Raw genomic sequence first — 17,979 nt, 5'->3', positions numbered from 1 at the left:
AGATCTTTCATCACTGGCCTTATATCTGACTCTTCTGAGAGAATGGGATTATGGGTTTTCTCCCATGGTGCTCTCTGGCCCTAAGAGCTTTAAGGGAGGTGTGAATTCACAAAGGTACAAAGTTTACTTTGTGAATCTGGCATACTTGTGAACTCCGATGAGTAAAGGTGTAAACACAAGCCTTGTACTAATTAGTTCTACTTAGTACCTTGTTTCAGGTTCTGGCCCAAAACATCTTCTTGTAAGATCAGATCAACTCTAATTAGTTAGCAGTTTGTAAAGATTCCAACATAGGACTACCTGCCATCTAGGTGAGGGGGTAGGAGGAAGCAGGGGAAAAGTGGGAACAGAAATTTTTGCAAGAATCAATGATGAAAAATTACCCATGCATATGTTTTGTATATAAAAAGCTATAATAAAAAATTAAAAAAAAAACCTTATAGAAACATGTTTATAGCACTTCTTTTTCTAATGGCAAATAAATAGAAATTAAAGGGGACTGTCCATCAATTAGTGAATGGCTGAACAAATTATGATATATGAATATAATGCAATTATACCATAAGAAATCATGAAAACAGTAGTTCCAGGGAACAATAGGGACACTTTTATAAACCAATACAGAGTAAGGTAAACAGAACCTAAAGCATAATTTATATGATAACATTATGAAGACAACTTTAAAAGACTTAAGGAATTTGATCAGCAAAATGATGAACCATGATTTCAGAAGATGATTGAAAAGATTCTGGGAAGATGATGGAAGAGGTCAGAACATGTAAATGATGTAAAACAATGTCTCAAAGTGAAAGGAGAGAGGCTAAAATAAACAAGAGTTCAAGCAGAACAGTGGTCCTCCTGGAACAACTGAAGAGGGATCCCATGATAGAGGTTACTTGAATGACAGCAAATACTTCCAGGTTACCTCCACTGAAACAATAACCAGAGAGCCCTGGGGACAGCTGGAGTGGGAAATAGCTTTAAATTCAGCCACCAGAATTTTCACATCTCAGACAGTGTGGGGAATTGAGAATTTAAGCAAGGGAAGATTGAAAGAAGCTCTGTGCTGCTCAGACATGGTCCTGGGTGAGAAGGAACCAGCTTATGTCTGGTAGGTGCAGAAGCAATGAGGCAGGATGTTGCCGGCTCTGGGCACTTATAGGAGAGCTGAATATTTGGTCTCATGTCCAGGGTAGAGGAAATAACTAAAGGTTATAAGATTCTCAGGGAGCAAAAACCTTTCCAGCACAGGATGCCAGAAGCAAGATATGGGATGTATGGTATGGGAGTGGGGTCCTACTTGTGGCTTGGAGGAGGAAAGGAGTGCAGAGGTTAGGCCCAGGACAAAGCTCAAAAAAATAACAGAAGAACCTGAGACCTGAGGCACTATCCCTCATACCTCAGGTTTAGAGGTGGTTATAATAACAAGCTGCTAAAAATAAAAAATAAAAATAAAAATTAGCAGGCAAAGGAGAAAGAACCCTAACACAGTTACTATGGGAATAGAGAAAACCAGGATTCATTTTCAGAGGAGAATAATGAAGAAAAAAAAAGCCTCTCCTCCCCTGAAAAGTAACATTAAATAGTCACCTACCCAAAAATAATTCATTGAACTCAAAAAAGAATACAAATTCACTAAGAAAGATTAAGGGAAAAGGATTTTTAAAAAAATAATACAAAAAAATGAGATTATGAAAAGAAAGTTAACTAATTAGAAAAGGAAATCCAGAATTTTTAAAAAATAGTATTTTATTTTTCCAAATACATGTAAAAATAGTTTTCAGCAGTCATTTATGTAATATTTTGTGTTCCAAATCCCCCCCACCCCACCCCACAGACAGCAAGCAATCTGATATAGGTAATATATGGACAATACTTTAAAACATATTTTCATATTGGTCATGTTGTATAAGAAAAATCAGACCAAAAGGGAAAAAAATGAGAAAGATAAAAGTATGAAAATACTATGCTTTGATCCACACTCTATCTCCATAGTTATTTCTCTGAATGTGGATGGCATTTTCTGTCTTAAGTCTATTGGAATTGTCTTGGATCACTGCATGTCTGAGAAGAGCTAATCATAATTGATTATCATGTAATCTTTTTTTTTCAAAGTGTTTTTTAATTTTATTTTATACACACACACACACACACACACACACACACACACACACATATATATATATATATATATTTACAACATTATCCCTTGCACTCGCTTCTGTTCCAATTTTTCCCTTCCCTCCCTTCCCCCCCTCCCCTAGATGGCAAGCAGTCTTATATATGTTAGATATGTTGCAGTATATCCTATATACAATATATGTTTGCAGAACCGAAAGTTCTCTTGTTGCAAAGGGAGAATTGGATTCAGAAGGTAAAAATAACCCGGGAAGAAAAACAAAAATGCAAATAGTTCACATTCGTTTCCCAGTGTTCTTTCTTTGGGTGTAGCTGCTTCTGTCCATCATTTATCAATTGAAACTGAGTTAGGTCTCTTTGTCAAAGAAATCCACTTCCATCAGAATACATCCTCATACAATATCGTTGTCGAAGTGTATAATGATCTCCTGATTCTGCTCATTTCACTTAGCATCAGTTCATGTAAGTCTCTCCAAGCCAAGATTATCATGTAATCTTGTTACTTTGAACAATATTCTCCTGGTTCTGCTTAATTCACTAATCAATTCATGTAAGTTTTTCAGGCTTTCCTGAAATCAGCCTACTCATTTTTTATAGAATAATATCTCATTACAACCATACAATCTAACTTATTCAGTCATTCCCCAACTGATGGACATCCACTTGATTTCCAGTTCTTGCCGCTATAAAACTTTTTGAACATGTAGATCCTTTCCCCTCTTTTATGAAGATTCAGAATTTTTAAAAAATGATTTTGAAAATTAGATTGGACAAAAGGAAGCCAGTGGGGTTATAAAAAAACAAGAAACAATAAAACAAAATATAAAGTGAAAAAATAGAAGAGACTGAAATATATTATTTAAAAATCAAGTAACTGATTTGGAGAACAGATTAGGAATAGAAAACAAAAATAATCAGAATACCTGAAAGCTATGATCAAAAAAAAAAAAGATTTTTTAAAACAATAATACAAGAAATAATTGAAGAAAAATCATCCTGAAGTGTTAGAACAAGAGGAAAAAGTAGAAATAGAAAAAAAATCTACCAATCACTACCAGAAAGAAATCCTAGGAGGAAAACCTACAGGGATATCATAGCTAAATTCCTAAATCCCTGTGCTAAGGAGAAAATACTATGGACAACAGAAAAAAAAATACCAAGGAGACACAATTAGAATTACACAAGATCTAGCAGCAGCTATAGTAAAAGACGATAGGTCTTGGAATATCATATATGAAAGAGTAAAAGAACTAGGGTTGCAAGTGAAAATAGCATTGAATCAGCAAAGTTAAGCATAATTCTGAATATTCCTTCTTATTTAATGAATTATTAGAATTTCAAGATTTTGTTACAAAATGAGTAGATTTTTATAGTGTTCTTCTCTAAAATATAATGTTTCTCTGGGAGTAGGTTCTTGGGGGACTTCTGGAGGCAGCCTTAGTTTCAGTTCAATGTAACAATCACCTCAAATGCAGCCAGTTGTTAAAAAGTATAGTCCTTTATTGTCTCTTGCAAAATCGCCCAGTTAGTTTTCTTAGAGGCCTATCTCCCTCCTTGGTTCCAAGAGCTCTTGTTGCTATTCCTTTGCCTCTATCAGCTTCAGCCTCTAGCTCTCTCTCAGATCCTGTCTCTAAATCTTCCGACTGAATTCTGGCTCTCTCAATCTCCTAAACTGACTCTTGCTTTCTCCATGTCCTTTTATATGCTCTTTTAGAGGTGTGAACTCAAAGGTTGACTCCTACTCCGAGAGAGCGGGATTGTGGGTTCCTGACATGTGAATCTCCTCCACTGAACTTGTGAATCTCATACTGAATCCTGACGTGTGAATCTCGAACACTAATGTGTGAACTCCTAAAGGTGTGAACTCTAAACTAGAGAACTGCTAAGCACGATGCTAAAATTGACTTAGCACTTTGTAAGAATCCTAACAGATTTTATTAGAAAATTTGACCTACAAGAGAAATATAAAGTAAACGTCAAAGTCTAATTATAAGGAATTCAATAATGACAACTTGTTTAATTTTTATATGTAGAAATGTTTATGTCTAAGATTTTTATTAGTAATTGGTTTGTTTGAAAGAGCTGAATATATTGTTATTCTAAAAAGCAAAATAGTGTAAGAAAAGTTAAAAAAGAGTAATTTCATTCAAATGAAGTGCAAAAGGAAGAACTGATACAGAGAAATTAAATGGGGGAGGAGGGATGGTAGTTCTGGAATACTCATCTCATTGAAAAGGCGTTAAAGAGGGAAATAAAATATATGCATACATGCATATACACTCATACATGCACACACAGGTATACATGCATTCATGTGTGCACATGCACACACACACATATAAAAGTGTTTGTGTGTGTGTGTAAAATCTAGAAGGATATAAAAGTCTTCTAAATTCAGAAAGAAATGAGGACAAGGGGATATAGGGAGGGGGCAGAGGATGAGGGATTTTTATAGAGAACCTTACATCAGATCTGAGTTAAAGAGAGAACAACATATACATTTTTAAAAGGTATAAAAGTGTTCTAAATTTATAAAGAAATAAGAGAGTCAAGGAGGATGGGATATAGAAGAGTTTGTAGATTAACAGGAATAGAATAAAAAGGGAATAACATATATATAACATCTACATCTACATTCAGTTAGAAACAAGAGGGCAAGAAGATAAGGTAGGGGAGAGGATAAGAGAGGGATTCTTGGAGGGGAGGTACGTTAAGGAACAGGAGGGTAGGGGAGCAGGTAGAAGTAAAGCAGAGGAGTGAAGAGGAATAAGAATAGAGTGAGAAGGATAATGAGAAAACTAGGAAGGAGGAAAATAAACAATTATAGTTTAGAATGAGAATTGGATGAATTCACCCATAATATGAAAGTTGATAGCAGATTAAAAACTTTATTTAATAATATGTTGCTTTCAGAAAATGCTATAAAAATGAGATATTCAAACATAAAATAAAATTCAGGAGTAGAATTTATTATGTAAAAAAAGCATGGGTAATGATTATGATCTTAAATAAAGTTAAACTATATTTAATCAAAAGAGAAAAAACAGGAAAACTAACCATGTTAAAAAATTGTTTTAGACTAAAATAATGAGACTGCATAAGGTTGGAATATTGCTATGGTATAGAAAATGATGAGCTGCTGTATTTAGAAAAAATATGGAGACACTTGGACTTATGAAGATGCTATCTACCTTCAAAGAAACAGATGACAAGTGGAAATAAGCATAGACTAGTCTTACATATGTTTATGATTGTGGATATTTATGTATATGTATGTGTCTATAAATATATATATACATATATACACAAACATATCTATAGCTATAGCTAATACATTCATGCTTAAGTATAGCTTTTGGGGGGAGGGGATTGAAAAGGGAGGAAAAATAAAAAATGCAAAGCACAGAACAAAAGAAAACCTACAAGGAAACAATGAAAAGATGGATGGACAGCTTAAAACACAACATTTAATATTTTTTATATAGATTTCTTTGAAATGGAAATTTATTGCTTTATGATGAATCTTCTTTTATATTCTGTGTACATGGCAATGCTTTTTTTCCTTCTTATTTTGTATTTAAGTTTAAAAACTGTACTACTCATCTCCTGAGAGAAGTGATGTGTCCAAGATAGAGAATGAGACAACTGGACATGGCTAATTCAGGAATTTGACTTCACTATGCATATTTATTATAAAGAGGTAGAAAATGTAGGAAGGAGAAAAGGAAAGATTAGGGCTCTTCTCCCTACTTTCAAAGTGACAATAGAAGGAAATCCAGAAGGAATCACAGACCAACAGAACTACTTTGAAATTATATTTTGAATTTATTACATGTTTAAAGAGAAAAACAAAATCTACATAATCAATTCACAATTTCATATAGGATGTTCCCCTTTTGTTTCACAATGTATATGGAAATACTCATTTGATGTTTGTAAAGTTGAGAATTTAAAATATATATATATATGTGTGTGTGTGTGTGTATATATATATATATATATATATATATCTCATTATGTATATCCCCTTCATTTTACAGGCTCAGAGTATTTATTCACTTTCATATGTATCTTCTCTCTTCTATTAAACTATACAAATCCTGAAGGAAGTTGCTCTTTAGTAGATTAGTTGTATCCCACTCCTTGTGATCCTTGTAGAAGTCTTCTTGGCAAAGATGCTAGAACAATTTACCATTGTCCAGCTTATTTACACATATGGAAACTTAGTTTTTGTTGTTGTTTTGTTTTTTTAATTATAGCTTTTTATTTATAAGATATATGAATAATTTTTCAGCATTTACAATATATGTATACATATCCATACAGTTATTTTGCTGCATAAGAAGAATCGGACTTTGAAATAGTATACAATTAACCTGTGAAGGAAATAAAAAATGCAAGCAGACAAGAACAGAGGGATTGGAAATGCTATGTAATGGTTCATACTCATTTCCCAGAGTTCTTTCTCTGGGTATAGCTGGTTCTATTCATTATTGAACAAATGGAACTGATTTGGTTCACCTCATTGTTGAAGAGGGCCACATCAATCAGAATTGATCATCATATAGTATTGTTGTTGAAGTATATAATGAGCTCCTGGTCCTGCTCATTTCACTCAGCATCAGTTCATGTAAGTCTCTCCAGGCCTTTCTGAAATCATCCTGCTGGTCAGTTCTTATAGAACAATAATATTCATATACCACAATTTATTCAGCCATTCTCCAATTGATGGGCATCCACTCAGTTTCCAGTTTCTGGCCACTACAAACAGGGCTGCCACAAACATATTTGCACATACAGGTCCCTTCTTTAGTATCTCTTAAGGATATAAGCTCAGTAGTAACACTGCTGGGTCAAAGGGTATGCACAGTTTGATAACTTTTTGAGCATAGTTCCAAATCGCTATCCAGAAGGGCTGGATGTATTCACAATTCTACCAACAATGTATCAGTGTCCTAGTTTTCCCACATCCCCTCCAACATTCAGCATTATCTTTTCCTGTCATTCTAGCCAATCTGACAGGTGTGTAGTGGTATCTCAGCATTGTCTTAATTTCCATTTCTCTGATTAATAATGATTTGGAGCATATTTTCATATGTCTAGAAATAGTTTCAATTTCATCACCTGAAAATTGTTCATATCCTTTGACCATTTATCAATTGGAGAATGGCTTAATTTCTTATAAATTAGAGTCAATTCTCTATATATTTTGGAAATGAGTCCTTTATCAGAACCTTTGACTATAAAAATGTTTTCCCAGTTTATTGCTTCCCTTCTAATCTTGTCTGCATTAGTTTTGTTTGCACAAAAGCTTTTCAATTTGATATAATCAAAATTTTCTATTTACAAATATGGAAACTTAAGCAAACAGAGTTAGATGACTTGCTTAGGGTCATACAGCAAGGTAAGCGTCAAGTGTCTGAAGCTGGACTTGAAGTCAGGTGCTCCTGACTCGAGGGCCTGTGCTCTAAACATGTCTTAATTCATATTGTACCTTGTATACTACAGGTATTCAATAAATTTTTGAGCTACATTAGGCAGCCTCTGCTCAGAGATGATGAAAATCATCAATTATATGCAAAAATTTTAAGATCAGGAAAAGGAATCAAATCTATTCACAGTATAGACATTTTCTAAAACGATGAAGAAAACACTAATTAAAAAAAAGTTTTAGACAAAGTTGCAATGATTATACAATGTGCAAAAAAATCATTTAATTTCTTCTTTACTTTTTTTTGTGATGGTAAGGTTTATATACAAGTAAAATAGAGAGAGAAGCAATCCCAAAAAAGAATGTTTGTAGCAACCATAGAAGTTGAGCCCGGCCATTTGTGATACCTTTTTGACTGCAAGGGAAGAAAAAAAGAACATTAGAAACATAGTCATTTTCATTTTATAAGAACTTCTTAATAAAGGGAAATAAATGGAAGAAAAATCAAGCTAAAGACTTATTTTCTTGCCCTGGTCTCTTAAATCCTTATTAATATCTGAGTACCTAAAGACAAGTTCAATAGGGGAAAAGCTGATTTATAGCATTTTACACAAGTGGGTTTTCTTCTGGCTAAGAATTGAGAATTCATTGAAAATTATCTAGTTTGTAATTTTCATGCTTTCTTAGAACCACTGGTCAATGATTTTAGGAATGCTTTTCATGTAAAAGTCCTTCTGATGAAATGTGGATGATTCCCACCCCTCTTTCCCAAATAGGGAAACTATTTAAGCTATAGTGTTGCCTTTTATTTTTTCTTGACTATAAAATGATTTTAAATTGTAATTAAAGCACTAAATATATATAAAGAACTATATATTAGATTTCATGTAGCTTATATATAGGTTCATAAGATTTAAATCTGAAAGGGACCATGGAAATAGTCTAGTTTAATTCCCTCATTTTGAGGATGAAAAAAGATAAATATTCTGAGATATGAAATGACTTGACCATAGTCATATGGTCACAGAGGAAGGAAGTGGCATCCCCAAAATTAGAATTCAGATCTTGTGATTTTAAATGCTCCTTTCCCTCCCTATTAGCAAAGTAGGGAGGGAAAGGAGCATTTAAAATCCTCATTACTTTGTATTTACTTATGCATGTGTTAGCTGTTTCCTGGATACTTTGTAAACTCCTTAAGCAACAGACTCTTTCACTTGTCAACCCCAGATAGCACACAGTTAAATACAGACAATAATAAATTTTAGTTGATTGATTATTTTCCCTTGATACCACATTACCCCCTCCTAACTGGTATGTTACTATTATAAAATTTTTACACCTTGTCTCCTTTGATCTTGTCTATTTATTATTATAGTAAGATTTCTTTACAAACATAAAAATGAAAGCAGCATTTATACTAGAATTGGAGATTTAATGATACCAATTAACCTATTTTTTAAACCAATGTTTAGATAAAAAATTTTAGATGAAAGCTATTTTGAAAAATTGTTTTTTTTTTTTTTTTTGCAATCTCTTTTTTGTACAATATGTATTTTTAAAACTAATATACTGGGATATGTTATGATCTGGACATGGTTTATCTACAAAATTTGCTAGCACAACTTCTCCTTACTTGCTTGAATCATTTGATAATTTCAAGAGATTTTATAACCAGATAATCTAGTCACACAAGGTATCTCTATTACAGATGCAACCATGAAGTCCTGAGTAAAAAGGAATGCCGTGTCTTGTTCTTTTTCCATGTTCTAATCAAATTAAGAGATCTGAACTTCAAAATTCTAACTTCTCAAATGTCTGAAAACTTCCCCTCTCCCCTCCAATATATGGCCTTGCAAAATGAGGGAAGCACATGGTCTAAACCTAATTTTATGATGTGAGATGATGATAGTTCACAGGGAAGGAAAGAAGGAAGGAAGGGAGAGAGGAAGGAAAGAAGGAAAGAAGGGAGGGGGGAAGGGAGGGAAGGAGAGAAGGAAAGAAGGGAGGGAGGAAGGGAAAGAAAAAAAGAAAGGAAGAGAAAAAAAGAAAAGGGAGGAAGAAAGAAAGAAAAAAGATGGGAGGGAGGGAAGGAAGAAAGGGACAAAGAAATAAGTATAAGAAAGAAAGGGAAGAAGGAAGAAAGAAAGAAAAACAAAGAAATCACTATTTAGTGACTTCAGACTATGAATAGTTTGCAGCTGTGCCAATGCTAATATTAAAAAATATATATATTACTAGATTGTTTCCTAAACCAAAATATTTTTTCAAATTTTGTTTGAAATGGCTATAATCTTAAACAGAACTTAAATTTTCATCCTTTATCCCTAGTCCTGATTGAAAAGGAATCAAGGATAGTAAAAAAGAAAGAGTTGGTTTAGAGTTGTGTAACTGGTTTCAGATCCCTATTCTTATACTTTATAAATGTATGACCTTTAGAAAAGTTTCAACCCTTCTGGGCTTCAACATCTTCCTTGGTAAAATAAATGGGTTAGACTAGATCAAAGCTTCTTAAACTATGGGTCATAATATCATCGATTTGGGTAACTGAATGTGGAGGTTGCGAAAAATCTGTAAAAAACAATAAAAGATTTCTGAATGCAGTGACCAAAACTATATTTAAAATCAAACACAATGAATCCAAAAAGTTTCTGGTAGCATGTTGCATCAGTGTAAATTCACTGCAGTCTTGGTTCTGAAAACAATATGTGCACTTTGTATTACACATGCGTGAGGCTGCCAGACACTTCTTGGCTCAGATTTGAGACAGGGTTGTGTAAACTTTTTTGAGTGAAAAGGGGTCATGAAGCCTTGACCAGATAATCTCTAAATTCTCTGATTTTTAAAATTTGAATACTAAGTTTCCTTCAAAACATTGAATGACCTAGGACTAGCTTACTTTAACACAATTTATTTCTAATTTCAATCAATTTTTTAAAAAGAGAGGAGGAAGTTGGGATTAAAGAAAATCCCAATTACTTACTTGCACAGTATCATAGCATATATAGATTCTCCCACATGAATCAACCAAGCAAGCCAATATCTGAAACAGAAAGTCAATGCTGATTTTAAATGTACTGTTTCTGATAAGTGAATACTGTCACAGAAATGCAATAGAAAAATGCCAGCTAACTGAGAAATAGATATTGGTCTAAGATTAAAATATAAAAGATCAGCAATACAGACTATCCATATCTCCATGAGTCTCTCTAAAATACTGCATGGTCAATATCTATTTGTTCCAGATCTCACTTACCCATTACGCATGAGTACAAGATGATTATCCACCAAATACTGAGTAAAATGCCCAAGAGGTCCAAGTTTCTGATAGGGGATGCTCTGAGGCCAGAAGACAACCCACTGAAAAAGAAGCAGAAAAGGAACAGAATACACATGAAGTCACTTGATAGGCATGGAAACTTTCCCTTTTAAGAGACTGGCTGTAAAAGAATCCCTGGTTTTACAAAACAGGAACTGCCCCTTATCTGTATTTGAAAGCTAGCAAAGTGATCTCTACTCACACATATTAGATCATCACAGCAATTCTGAATAAAATCCATTAAGTCCCATCTCATCTGTCCCCAATTCTAAAAATCTAGCAAAAGAGGAACACTATATATGTAGTTTGAATTCTAGCTACCCATGGAAAAGTGGACACCTGAAAAAGATAAGTTAGAACAAATTTAATAATATTAAATAATCCTCCAGAACTGTATTTGTCAGGTTGGACAAATTTCTTTCTGAAAGAGATCATGACTTTCATATTAAAAATGCTACTGCTTCCATGAAGTCTTCCTGTGGTTTCCACCTATAATGATCTTTTTTACCTTCTAGTGGGCTATCAAGGTAATTGTGTACTTACATTCTTCTACAGCTGTCTTAATGTCCTGCAGATTTTAAGATTCATGAGGGCTAAGCCCCAGATTGTACATGTCCCTCAGAACCTAGTACAGTGCTCTAAATACAATAGGAACTCGCTGTTTCTCCCTTTTTATTTAAATTATTTCTGAAATTCCCAAGTTTTCTCAAAGTGTGGTAAATGGAAATGAGAACATTCACAAATCCTAACATGAAATTCCAGTGGGTCCACTCTGTATTCTATCTTAAATATTACAGAACCCCTCCCTCCCCAAAAAAGGCATAATAAAGCCATTTTTATAACTAGTCCTACTGCCTAATATAATGTCCAAAGTCCTTAGCATAGTACTCAAAGCCTTTCATAATTCACTTGCTTTCTAAAGAGCATTATAGCCATTTCCCTTTTAAACAATCAATGGCCCTAACCTATATTTCCCATTTCTTTACTTCTCACTGCTCCATCACCCTTTCCTGCAAAATTCTACTCTCTCCAGATCCCATTTATCCTTTACAGCCTAGGTTAAGAGTCACAATCTCCTCCATGATCTTTCAGAGAATTTTTTTTTATTCTGCCTCATGTGTGGGCCACTACATCAAACTTGCTGTAGTCTTTACGTCCTTATCATCTAGCCTCTAGCTGCCTCATGGACTTTTAAATGACCTTGTTTCATTCCGCTGCTTCATGGACCCTAGAATAATCTTGTCTCATACCATTCCTTTTCCAGTTCTGAAACCATAATCAAGTCACTTCTGCCACTGTTCCTGGACAGGACACATGCTTTTTCTCCCCTACCCGTCCATTAGCATGCAAGTTCCTTAAGGAACTTATGTTTGTGTATCCTCAGCATTCAGTACAAAGTAGCAAATAGTTCTTCATCCTTCATTTTGGAAAAGAACCAATGGCATCATTATCATTTGCAAACTGATTTGCATTTAAATGAGGCAAAATTGCACAGTCATCAGCCTTACACAGTAAGCACATAAATGCTTTTATTCACTCCTCCATTCAGTCATACTCTGTCTCCTGTACTGGTCATCTGGTACTCTCACAAAGTTATCTTGCCATGTGTCTTGTCTCCCTAATTTGCCCATCCCCCGCCGTTCCTTCTGGAGGAGGATGCGACATTAGGGATGAGATGCCATGATGCGGTGAATTGGATTTAAGTGAGGGTCCAGGGTAAGGGTCAGGGAGAAGGACTGCGCAAGCAGTGGAGGATTGCCTTCACAATGATGGTTTACACGAACTGTTAAGGTTGTGTTCTCTATTAATCTGTAAAATTCTTAAGAGAAGCTATGTTTTCCTTGCAGCTCCCCGCCTAAACTCTTACTAAATGTTTGTGGCGCAACTGCTGCTGACAAATGATTGCTTCACAAGCATCCTGTTAAGCAGGTACTGCAAGCGCTGTTCCCATTTTACCTGTAAGGGAAGTTGAGACTGAATTATGTTAGAAACGAAACTAACAAGCATTTAGTAAGTGGCTGCCAAGTGCACGAAAGGGTCTTGTTTAGGATCCTGCAGCCAGAACTAGAGAAAGCACCCCTCTCCCCCAGCTCCAGCCTTCTCACTCTGAGGGAAAGGCGAGTGCTGACACCCACAGCTATCCAAGTACGCAGGATGGTCCAGCCCCACTATCCCATCTCCATCCAGACTCTGGCAACCAAGGCAACGCGGGACTCGGAGGGGGAGGGAGAAGGATGGGACATGCCCGCATGCGCACCAACCTCAAGCCCCTCAAGAAGAGAGGAAACCAGTGCGCTTGCGCTGCTTGGACGATTTTGAAATTCCACCAATCCTTACCGCGAAGTAGATTAGACCTACGGCGGTGATCACCATGCCCCCCGGACTGCCCCTCCGGAAGTAAAAACCAGCCAGCTCCGAATCGTTCTTTTTCTTCGCCTCCATCCCGAAAGCTTTGCTAGCTCAGGGCACGGCTTCCACCCCCGTAGCTAAGGAAAAGTGGACTAACCCGTTCCAGGACTGGAAGGCGCGTGCGCAAAGGCTCGGGAGTCCGAAGCGGATGGAGAATGGGGGTGGGGAGAGAACGCAGCCCCACTCACCGTATAGTAACTGAAGGACACCGCAATGACTACCAGCGACAAGAGATTGCCTCTCTTGAAGTAGGCTGCCCCGCTGCTCGCCGCCTCCATGGTTGCACTGTCCAGAACGGACTTCAGAACCCCAGCAAAGTGGACAAAGGGCGGGCGGGGCGGGGCCGGGGGCGGAGTTGGGAGTCTCCTGCCCAGCACGCGGAGGGGGCGTCCGCGCGGACCTGCCTCTGGGAGCCACCCCGACGTGCGTGTAATGCGCTCCCGCACCCGGGCTCGCCGGTTAACACGCAGATGCATAATTTACAGGCGTCAAAATTCAATGCTCTGCCCTATGGGTTTGGGACAATATTACATTTGAGTTAACTTCTTCCTTCCTTTAGGACCCTCGCAGCCTCCATGCTCGTTGGTGAAAGACCACCGACTGCTCATCCATCACACCCACTAGTTTCCTTAATCCCTTATGAATGGAATGCATTTGACTTCAGCAGGGATCATGCATTTTTAAATCTGGAGACCACAAAGCCTTTTGTTGCAGAGCGGGAAACAGACCCGGAGCAATGAAATGACATGCTCAAGGTCAGTGAGCTAGAAAGCGTCTTCTACGGAACCGAAACCAATTGCTTACTCCAAGTCGCGCTCTACTCTCATGTCCTGTATCAAGACTAATTAGGTGCTTTCATATTGTGCCTTTTTCTTATTTGGCTTTTCAACTCCTATCTGGCAACTTTGGGCTGTTCTTTCAAGTTTGTGCTATTCTTGGGGAGATCAGTTATCTAAAGGTAAAAAGTCATAAGCAAAAAAATTGAAAAATAAAGATTACAGTCAATAAGTACTTGTTAGAATGCCTTCTGTGGGCCAGACACTGGGCTAAACACTGAAAATACAAACAAAAAAAAATTATCCCTCCTATCAAGAAGCTCATAGTCTCATAGGTAAGACAACACGCAAACAAGTATGGACAAGTGAGATACGCATACAAGATAAATGGAGGAAAGCAATAAGGGAGGTCGGCAAAATCTTGTTGCAGAGGATGAAATTTTAGCTAGTCTTGAAGGAAGCGCAAAGATAGAAATCAGGAGGGAAAGAATTCCAGTCATTGGAGGACAACCAGTGAGAGTGCATAGGAAATGAAGTGACTTATTCCAGAGAAAAGCAAGGAATTCAGTGTCATTGGATGAAAAAATACATGGAAAAAGGCAAAATGCATAAAGACTGGAAAAGTAGGATTGGGCCAGGTTGTGAAGAGCTTTAAAAAAAAAACAGCTTTTATATTTGACCCCTTTGATAGTAGGGAGCCCCTGAAGATTATTGAGTAGGAAGATGATACAGATTATAGAAAGTTCAAATTCCTTTCCATGATTATGGAAATTTTTAAAGCACAAAAAAAAGTGACTTTAAAATCAAGAGAAAAAGATCCAGATTTTTGAAAAAAAAAAACACCTTTTTATATATATATATATATGTATGTATATATATATATATGTATGTATGTGTGTATATAATTAAAGTCAAACATCCAAATTCATAGGGAAATGACACATATAAAATAACTTACAAAGGCAAAGCTGGTCTGAGAGCATGAACAAATAATTTTCTTTCTGTTTTAAAAATAGATTTATTTTCTAAATCACCTACATTTCTGAATATATCCTTTCCTTCCTTTTCCCTCACTCCAGTGAATCATTCTTTCTAACAAACATTAAAAAGAAAGATACTAATTTATACTTTAATATATTTAACATCTACTGGTCATCCTGCCATCTGGGGGAGGGAGTGGGGGGAAGGAGGGGAAAGGTTGGAACAAAAGGTTTAGCAATTGTCAATGTTGTAAAATTACCCATGCATATAACTTATAAACAAAAAGCTATGAAATAAAAATAATTAATTGATTAATTAATTTAAAAAGATACTAGAAAAGCAGTTTGGTAGAAATTAGATTTAATACCTTAGACTATATTCCATGATGCATTCTAAATTAACTATAAGAGAAATAAATTATATACTTTCTGGAGGGGACCCTAAATTTACTTTCTTGAGTTACCATAATTTCCAGAATCTGGAAACTGAACCTGAAGTTTAAAAACAGCAGTTTTTTAAAGTAAAGAACCTGCAGCTGGCAATTTATTATTTGCACCTCAAATTGTCAACTCTTTGGGTATGCAAGCATGCACTTTGGCCTTTCTGCACTCATGAAGCAATTAGCTTCTAATGAGGGAGAGAAAGGTTTTTGGTCTTTCCTTTCTTTAGCCTGTTAAATCCCACCTTTAGGCCTCTGGAACAATTTTATTTATAGATTGAATAATGAATTACATTTAGGGTTTGTCTAAAAAAAATTTAAATATTTTATTACTGGGTTTCCTTCCTTCCCACTTTCCCCCCTCTTCCTTTTTCTTCAAATGAATTTTGGCATTTTTTTTTTTCTCTATAAATAAATCTGTTGACAGTTTAATTGGTATGGAATGAAATAAATGAATTGATTTAGCAGTATTGTCATTTTTATTGTGTTGCAACTGCCCAACTATGAGCAATTTATCTCTCCAGTTATTGAGGTCTGTATATAAAAAGGCATTTTTGTACTTGTAGTCATGTAGTTCCTATATATGTTGTGGCAGGGTGCTTCATACATATTTATATGTTCTATTGTTATTTTGAATTTGATTTCTCTTTCTACTTCTTCCTGTGGGTTTTATTTGTAATACATGGAAAGACTTTCTATGGGCTTATTTTGTATTCTCTAAATTTGCTAGTTATTAATTGTTTTAATTCCTTTTACTTGGCTTTTTAGTGTTTTCTAAGTAAATGATCATCTTGTTTCTTCTTTGTTTATGCTTATTCTCTCAATTTCTTTTTCTTGTATTATTGATATAGCTAGCATTCCTAGATAAATACTATTTACCATATTAAGAAAATGTCCATTTATTCTTGTGCTTTTTAAAAACAGAAATAGATGTATTTTATTAAAATGTTTCTTCATCTATTGATATAGAAGAAGAAAGATATGATTTTCTTTGTTTTGCTATTGATAGTTTCAATTACATTTAAAGTTTTCCTAATATTGAACTGATATTGCATTCCTGATAAAATCCTGCCTAATAACAGTGTAAAATCTTTTAGATGTGATGCTATAGCCATTTTATTAAAATTTTATGTAAGTTTTTTTCTGTTAATGTTCATTTGATATATTTTTCTATAATGTTTTCTCTCTGCTCTCTCATGAGAGACAAAGGGATGGTTTAGGTATGAAGATTATATTTAAAGCAGCACTAATTAAACACTAAATTTGATTCTCAGCTATTTTATTAATATAAGAATATCTTTGTGGGCCCACAGGCAAATAGTCCTGGTGATAACTTGATAGTTTGAAAGTCCATTGCTTGAGAAGAATTGCATCACACTCAATTCATTTTTAAAGCTGTTTTGGTTTTTTTTGGCAAAAGATTGCCTCTTATTTGCAGCATTTTTTTAAAGTATGTATTTGTGAAGAACAACCAAACTAATAGTGGTACCACAGATTTCTACAAGTATATTCCTAAAGCTTGATGAGCAGTAATTTTTACTAATCAGAATACTTGATTATGAAAATGACTGAAGCTGAATAATTTCTTGGTATTTTTAGGTAATTCTTTACTTGTAGATTACAAAAATTGTCAACCAGCCTGGGTTAAACTTGTTTATACATACATAAGATACACACACATGTGTATGTATGTATTTGTTTTACTATTGTATGAAGATTTGATTTTTTTTCCTCTGAGGCAATTGGGGTTAAATGACTTTCCCAGCTAGTAAGTGTTAACTGTTTGAGGTCAGAGTTGAACTCAGGGCCTCCTGACTTCAGGGTGTATGAAGATTTGAAAGGAAGAAATATGGCTTTTCCTATTGTTCTTTGGATTATGTAGGAAATGTTGGAAACAATTTAAAAAGTTATCTTTTTAAAATACCTGTGATTTTCTATGTAGTATCTTTGTATTAATAGTTATAGATTCTAACTTCATCTTCAAATAAAAATGCATGTGTGCACATGCATACACACACACACACACACACACACACACACACACAGACACATACAGAGGGGAAAAAAAAAGAAAAGCATTTACAAATTTCTTGTCACGATGGCTGCCTAAATGAGAGGCATAGTGCCCAGCTGATCCATACTTAAAACCCTGAAGTTCACACTTTACTGAATAAAGCCAAAGATAAATTATATTAAGTTATTTTTTGAACCAGTTTGAGAACTGCTTGTGAGCCAGCCAGAATCGTAGGACAATAAAAAAGGGGGCTACCAGTAGAACCAATGCAAGGTAGTATCTCAGCACCACCTGGAAACACTTGTAACCTGGAAAGCTGTAGTCAGTGGCAGCAAGAACAGAGGATTCTCGAGGTTAGAAAGCAATAGAGGCAAAGGTGTCAGACTGGGACACCCCAGCCCTCAAGTTCTCTCGAGATGTCAGAGAAGGCCCTGAAGATCCAATGTTCTGAAGCTCAAAGATCGATGGGGGGTC

At 35.4% G+C, this 17,979-nt stretch overlaps 1 protein-coding gene and 1 long non-coding RNA gene across 4 annotated transcripts; one reads left to right on the top strand and one right to left on the bottom strand.

The window, feature by feature from the left end:
* Positions 1-5,941: 5,941 nt before the first annotated feature.
* On the bottom strand, positions 5,942-13,904 carry TMEM254 (transmembrane protein 254). Of its 2 annotated transcripts, none has more exons than XM_051982003.1 (4): positions 13,484-13,904; positions 10,824-10,927; positions 10,551-10,610; positions 5,942-7,985 (listed from the first exon to the last, which is right to left on the bottom strand). In XM_051982003.1, the coding sequence occupies exons 1-4, from the start codon at positions 13,769-13,771 to the stop codon at positions 7,865-7,867; spliced, it is 573 nt and encodes a 190-aa protein (XP_051837963.1). In that variant the 5' UTR covers positions 13,772-13,904; the 3' UTR covers positions 5,942-7,864. The 2 variants fall into 2 exon arrangements, with proteins under 2 accessions (XP_051837963.1, XP_051837965.1); XM_051982005.1 differs by lacking the exon at positions 13,484-13,904 and adding an exon at positions 13,224-13,352.
* Positions 13,446-14,303, top strand: LOC127551867 (uncharacterized). 2 transcript variants are annotated; one of them, XR_007951190.1, is made up of 2 exons: positions 13,446-13,543; positions 13,855-14,303. It is a non-coding gene; the product is annotated as an uncharacterized LOC127551867 (long non-coding RNA). The 2 variants fall into 2 exon arrangements; XR_007951191.1 differs by lacking the exon at positions 13,446-13,543 and adding an exon at positions 13,659-13,753.
* Positions 14,304-17,979: the final 3,676 nt, after the last annotated feature.

This window comes from Antechinus flavipes, chromosome 2 (assembly GCF_016432865.1).
Source record: "Antechinus flavipes isolate AdamAnt ecotype Samford, QLD, Australia chromosome 2, AdamAnt_v2, whole genome shotgun sequence".
Lineage (NCBI taxonomy): Eukaryota > Metazoa > Chordata > Mammalia > Dasyuromorphia > Dasyuridae > Antechinus > Antechinus flavipes.
Note: the sequence above shows the minus strand (reverse complement) of the source record. Positions and strands in the feature narration are given on the sequence as shown.

What these genes read in the sequence shown, in the direction of transcription:
- TMEM254 (XM_051982003.1), bottom strand. Translation starts at nt 13,771, where the DNA reads ATGCATCTGCGTGTTAACCGGCGAGCCCGGGTGCGGGAGCGCATTACA. An exon ending in TGTCCTTCAGTTACTATACG is followed by an intron (nt 10,928 to 13,483) that starts GTGAGTGGGGCT and finishes CTTCTTTTTCAG; the next exon opens with TGGGTTGTCTTCTGGCCTCA. An exon ending in TATGCTATGATACTGTGCAA is followed by an intron (nt 7,986 to 10,550) that starts GTAAGTAATTGG and finishes CTTCCCTTGCAG; the next exon opens with TCAAAAAGGTATCACAAATG.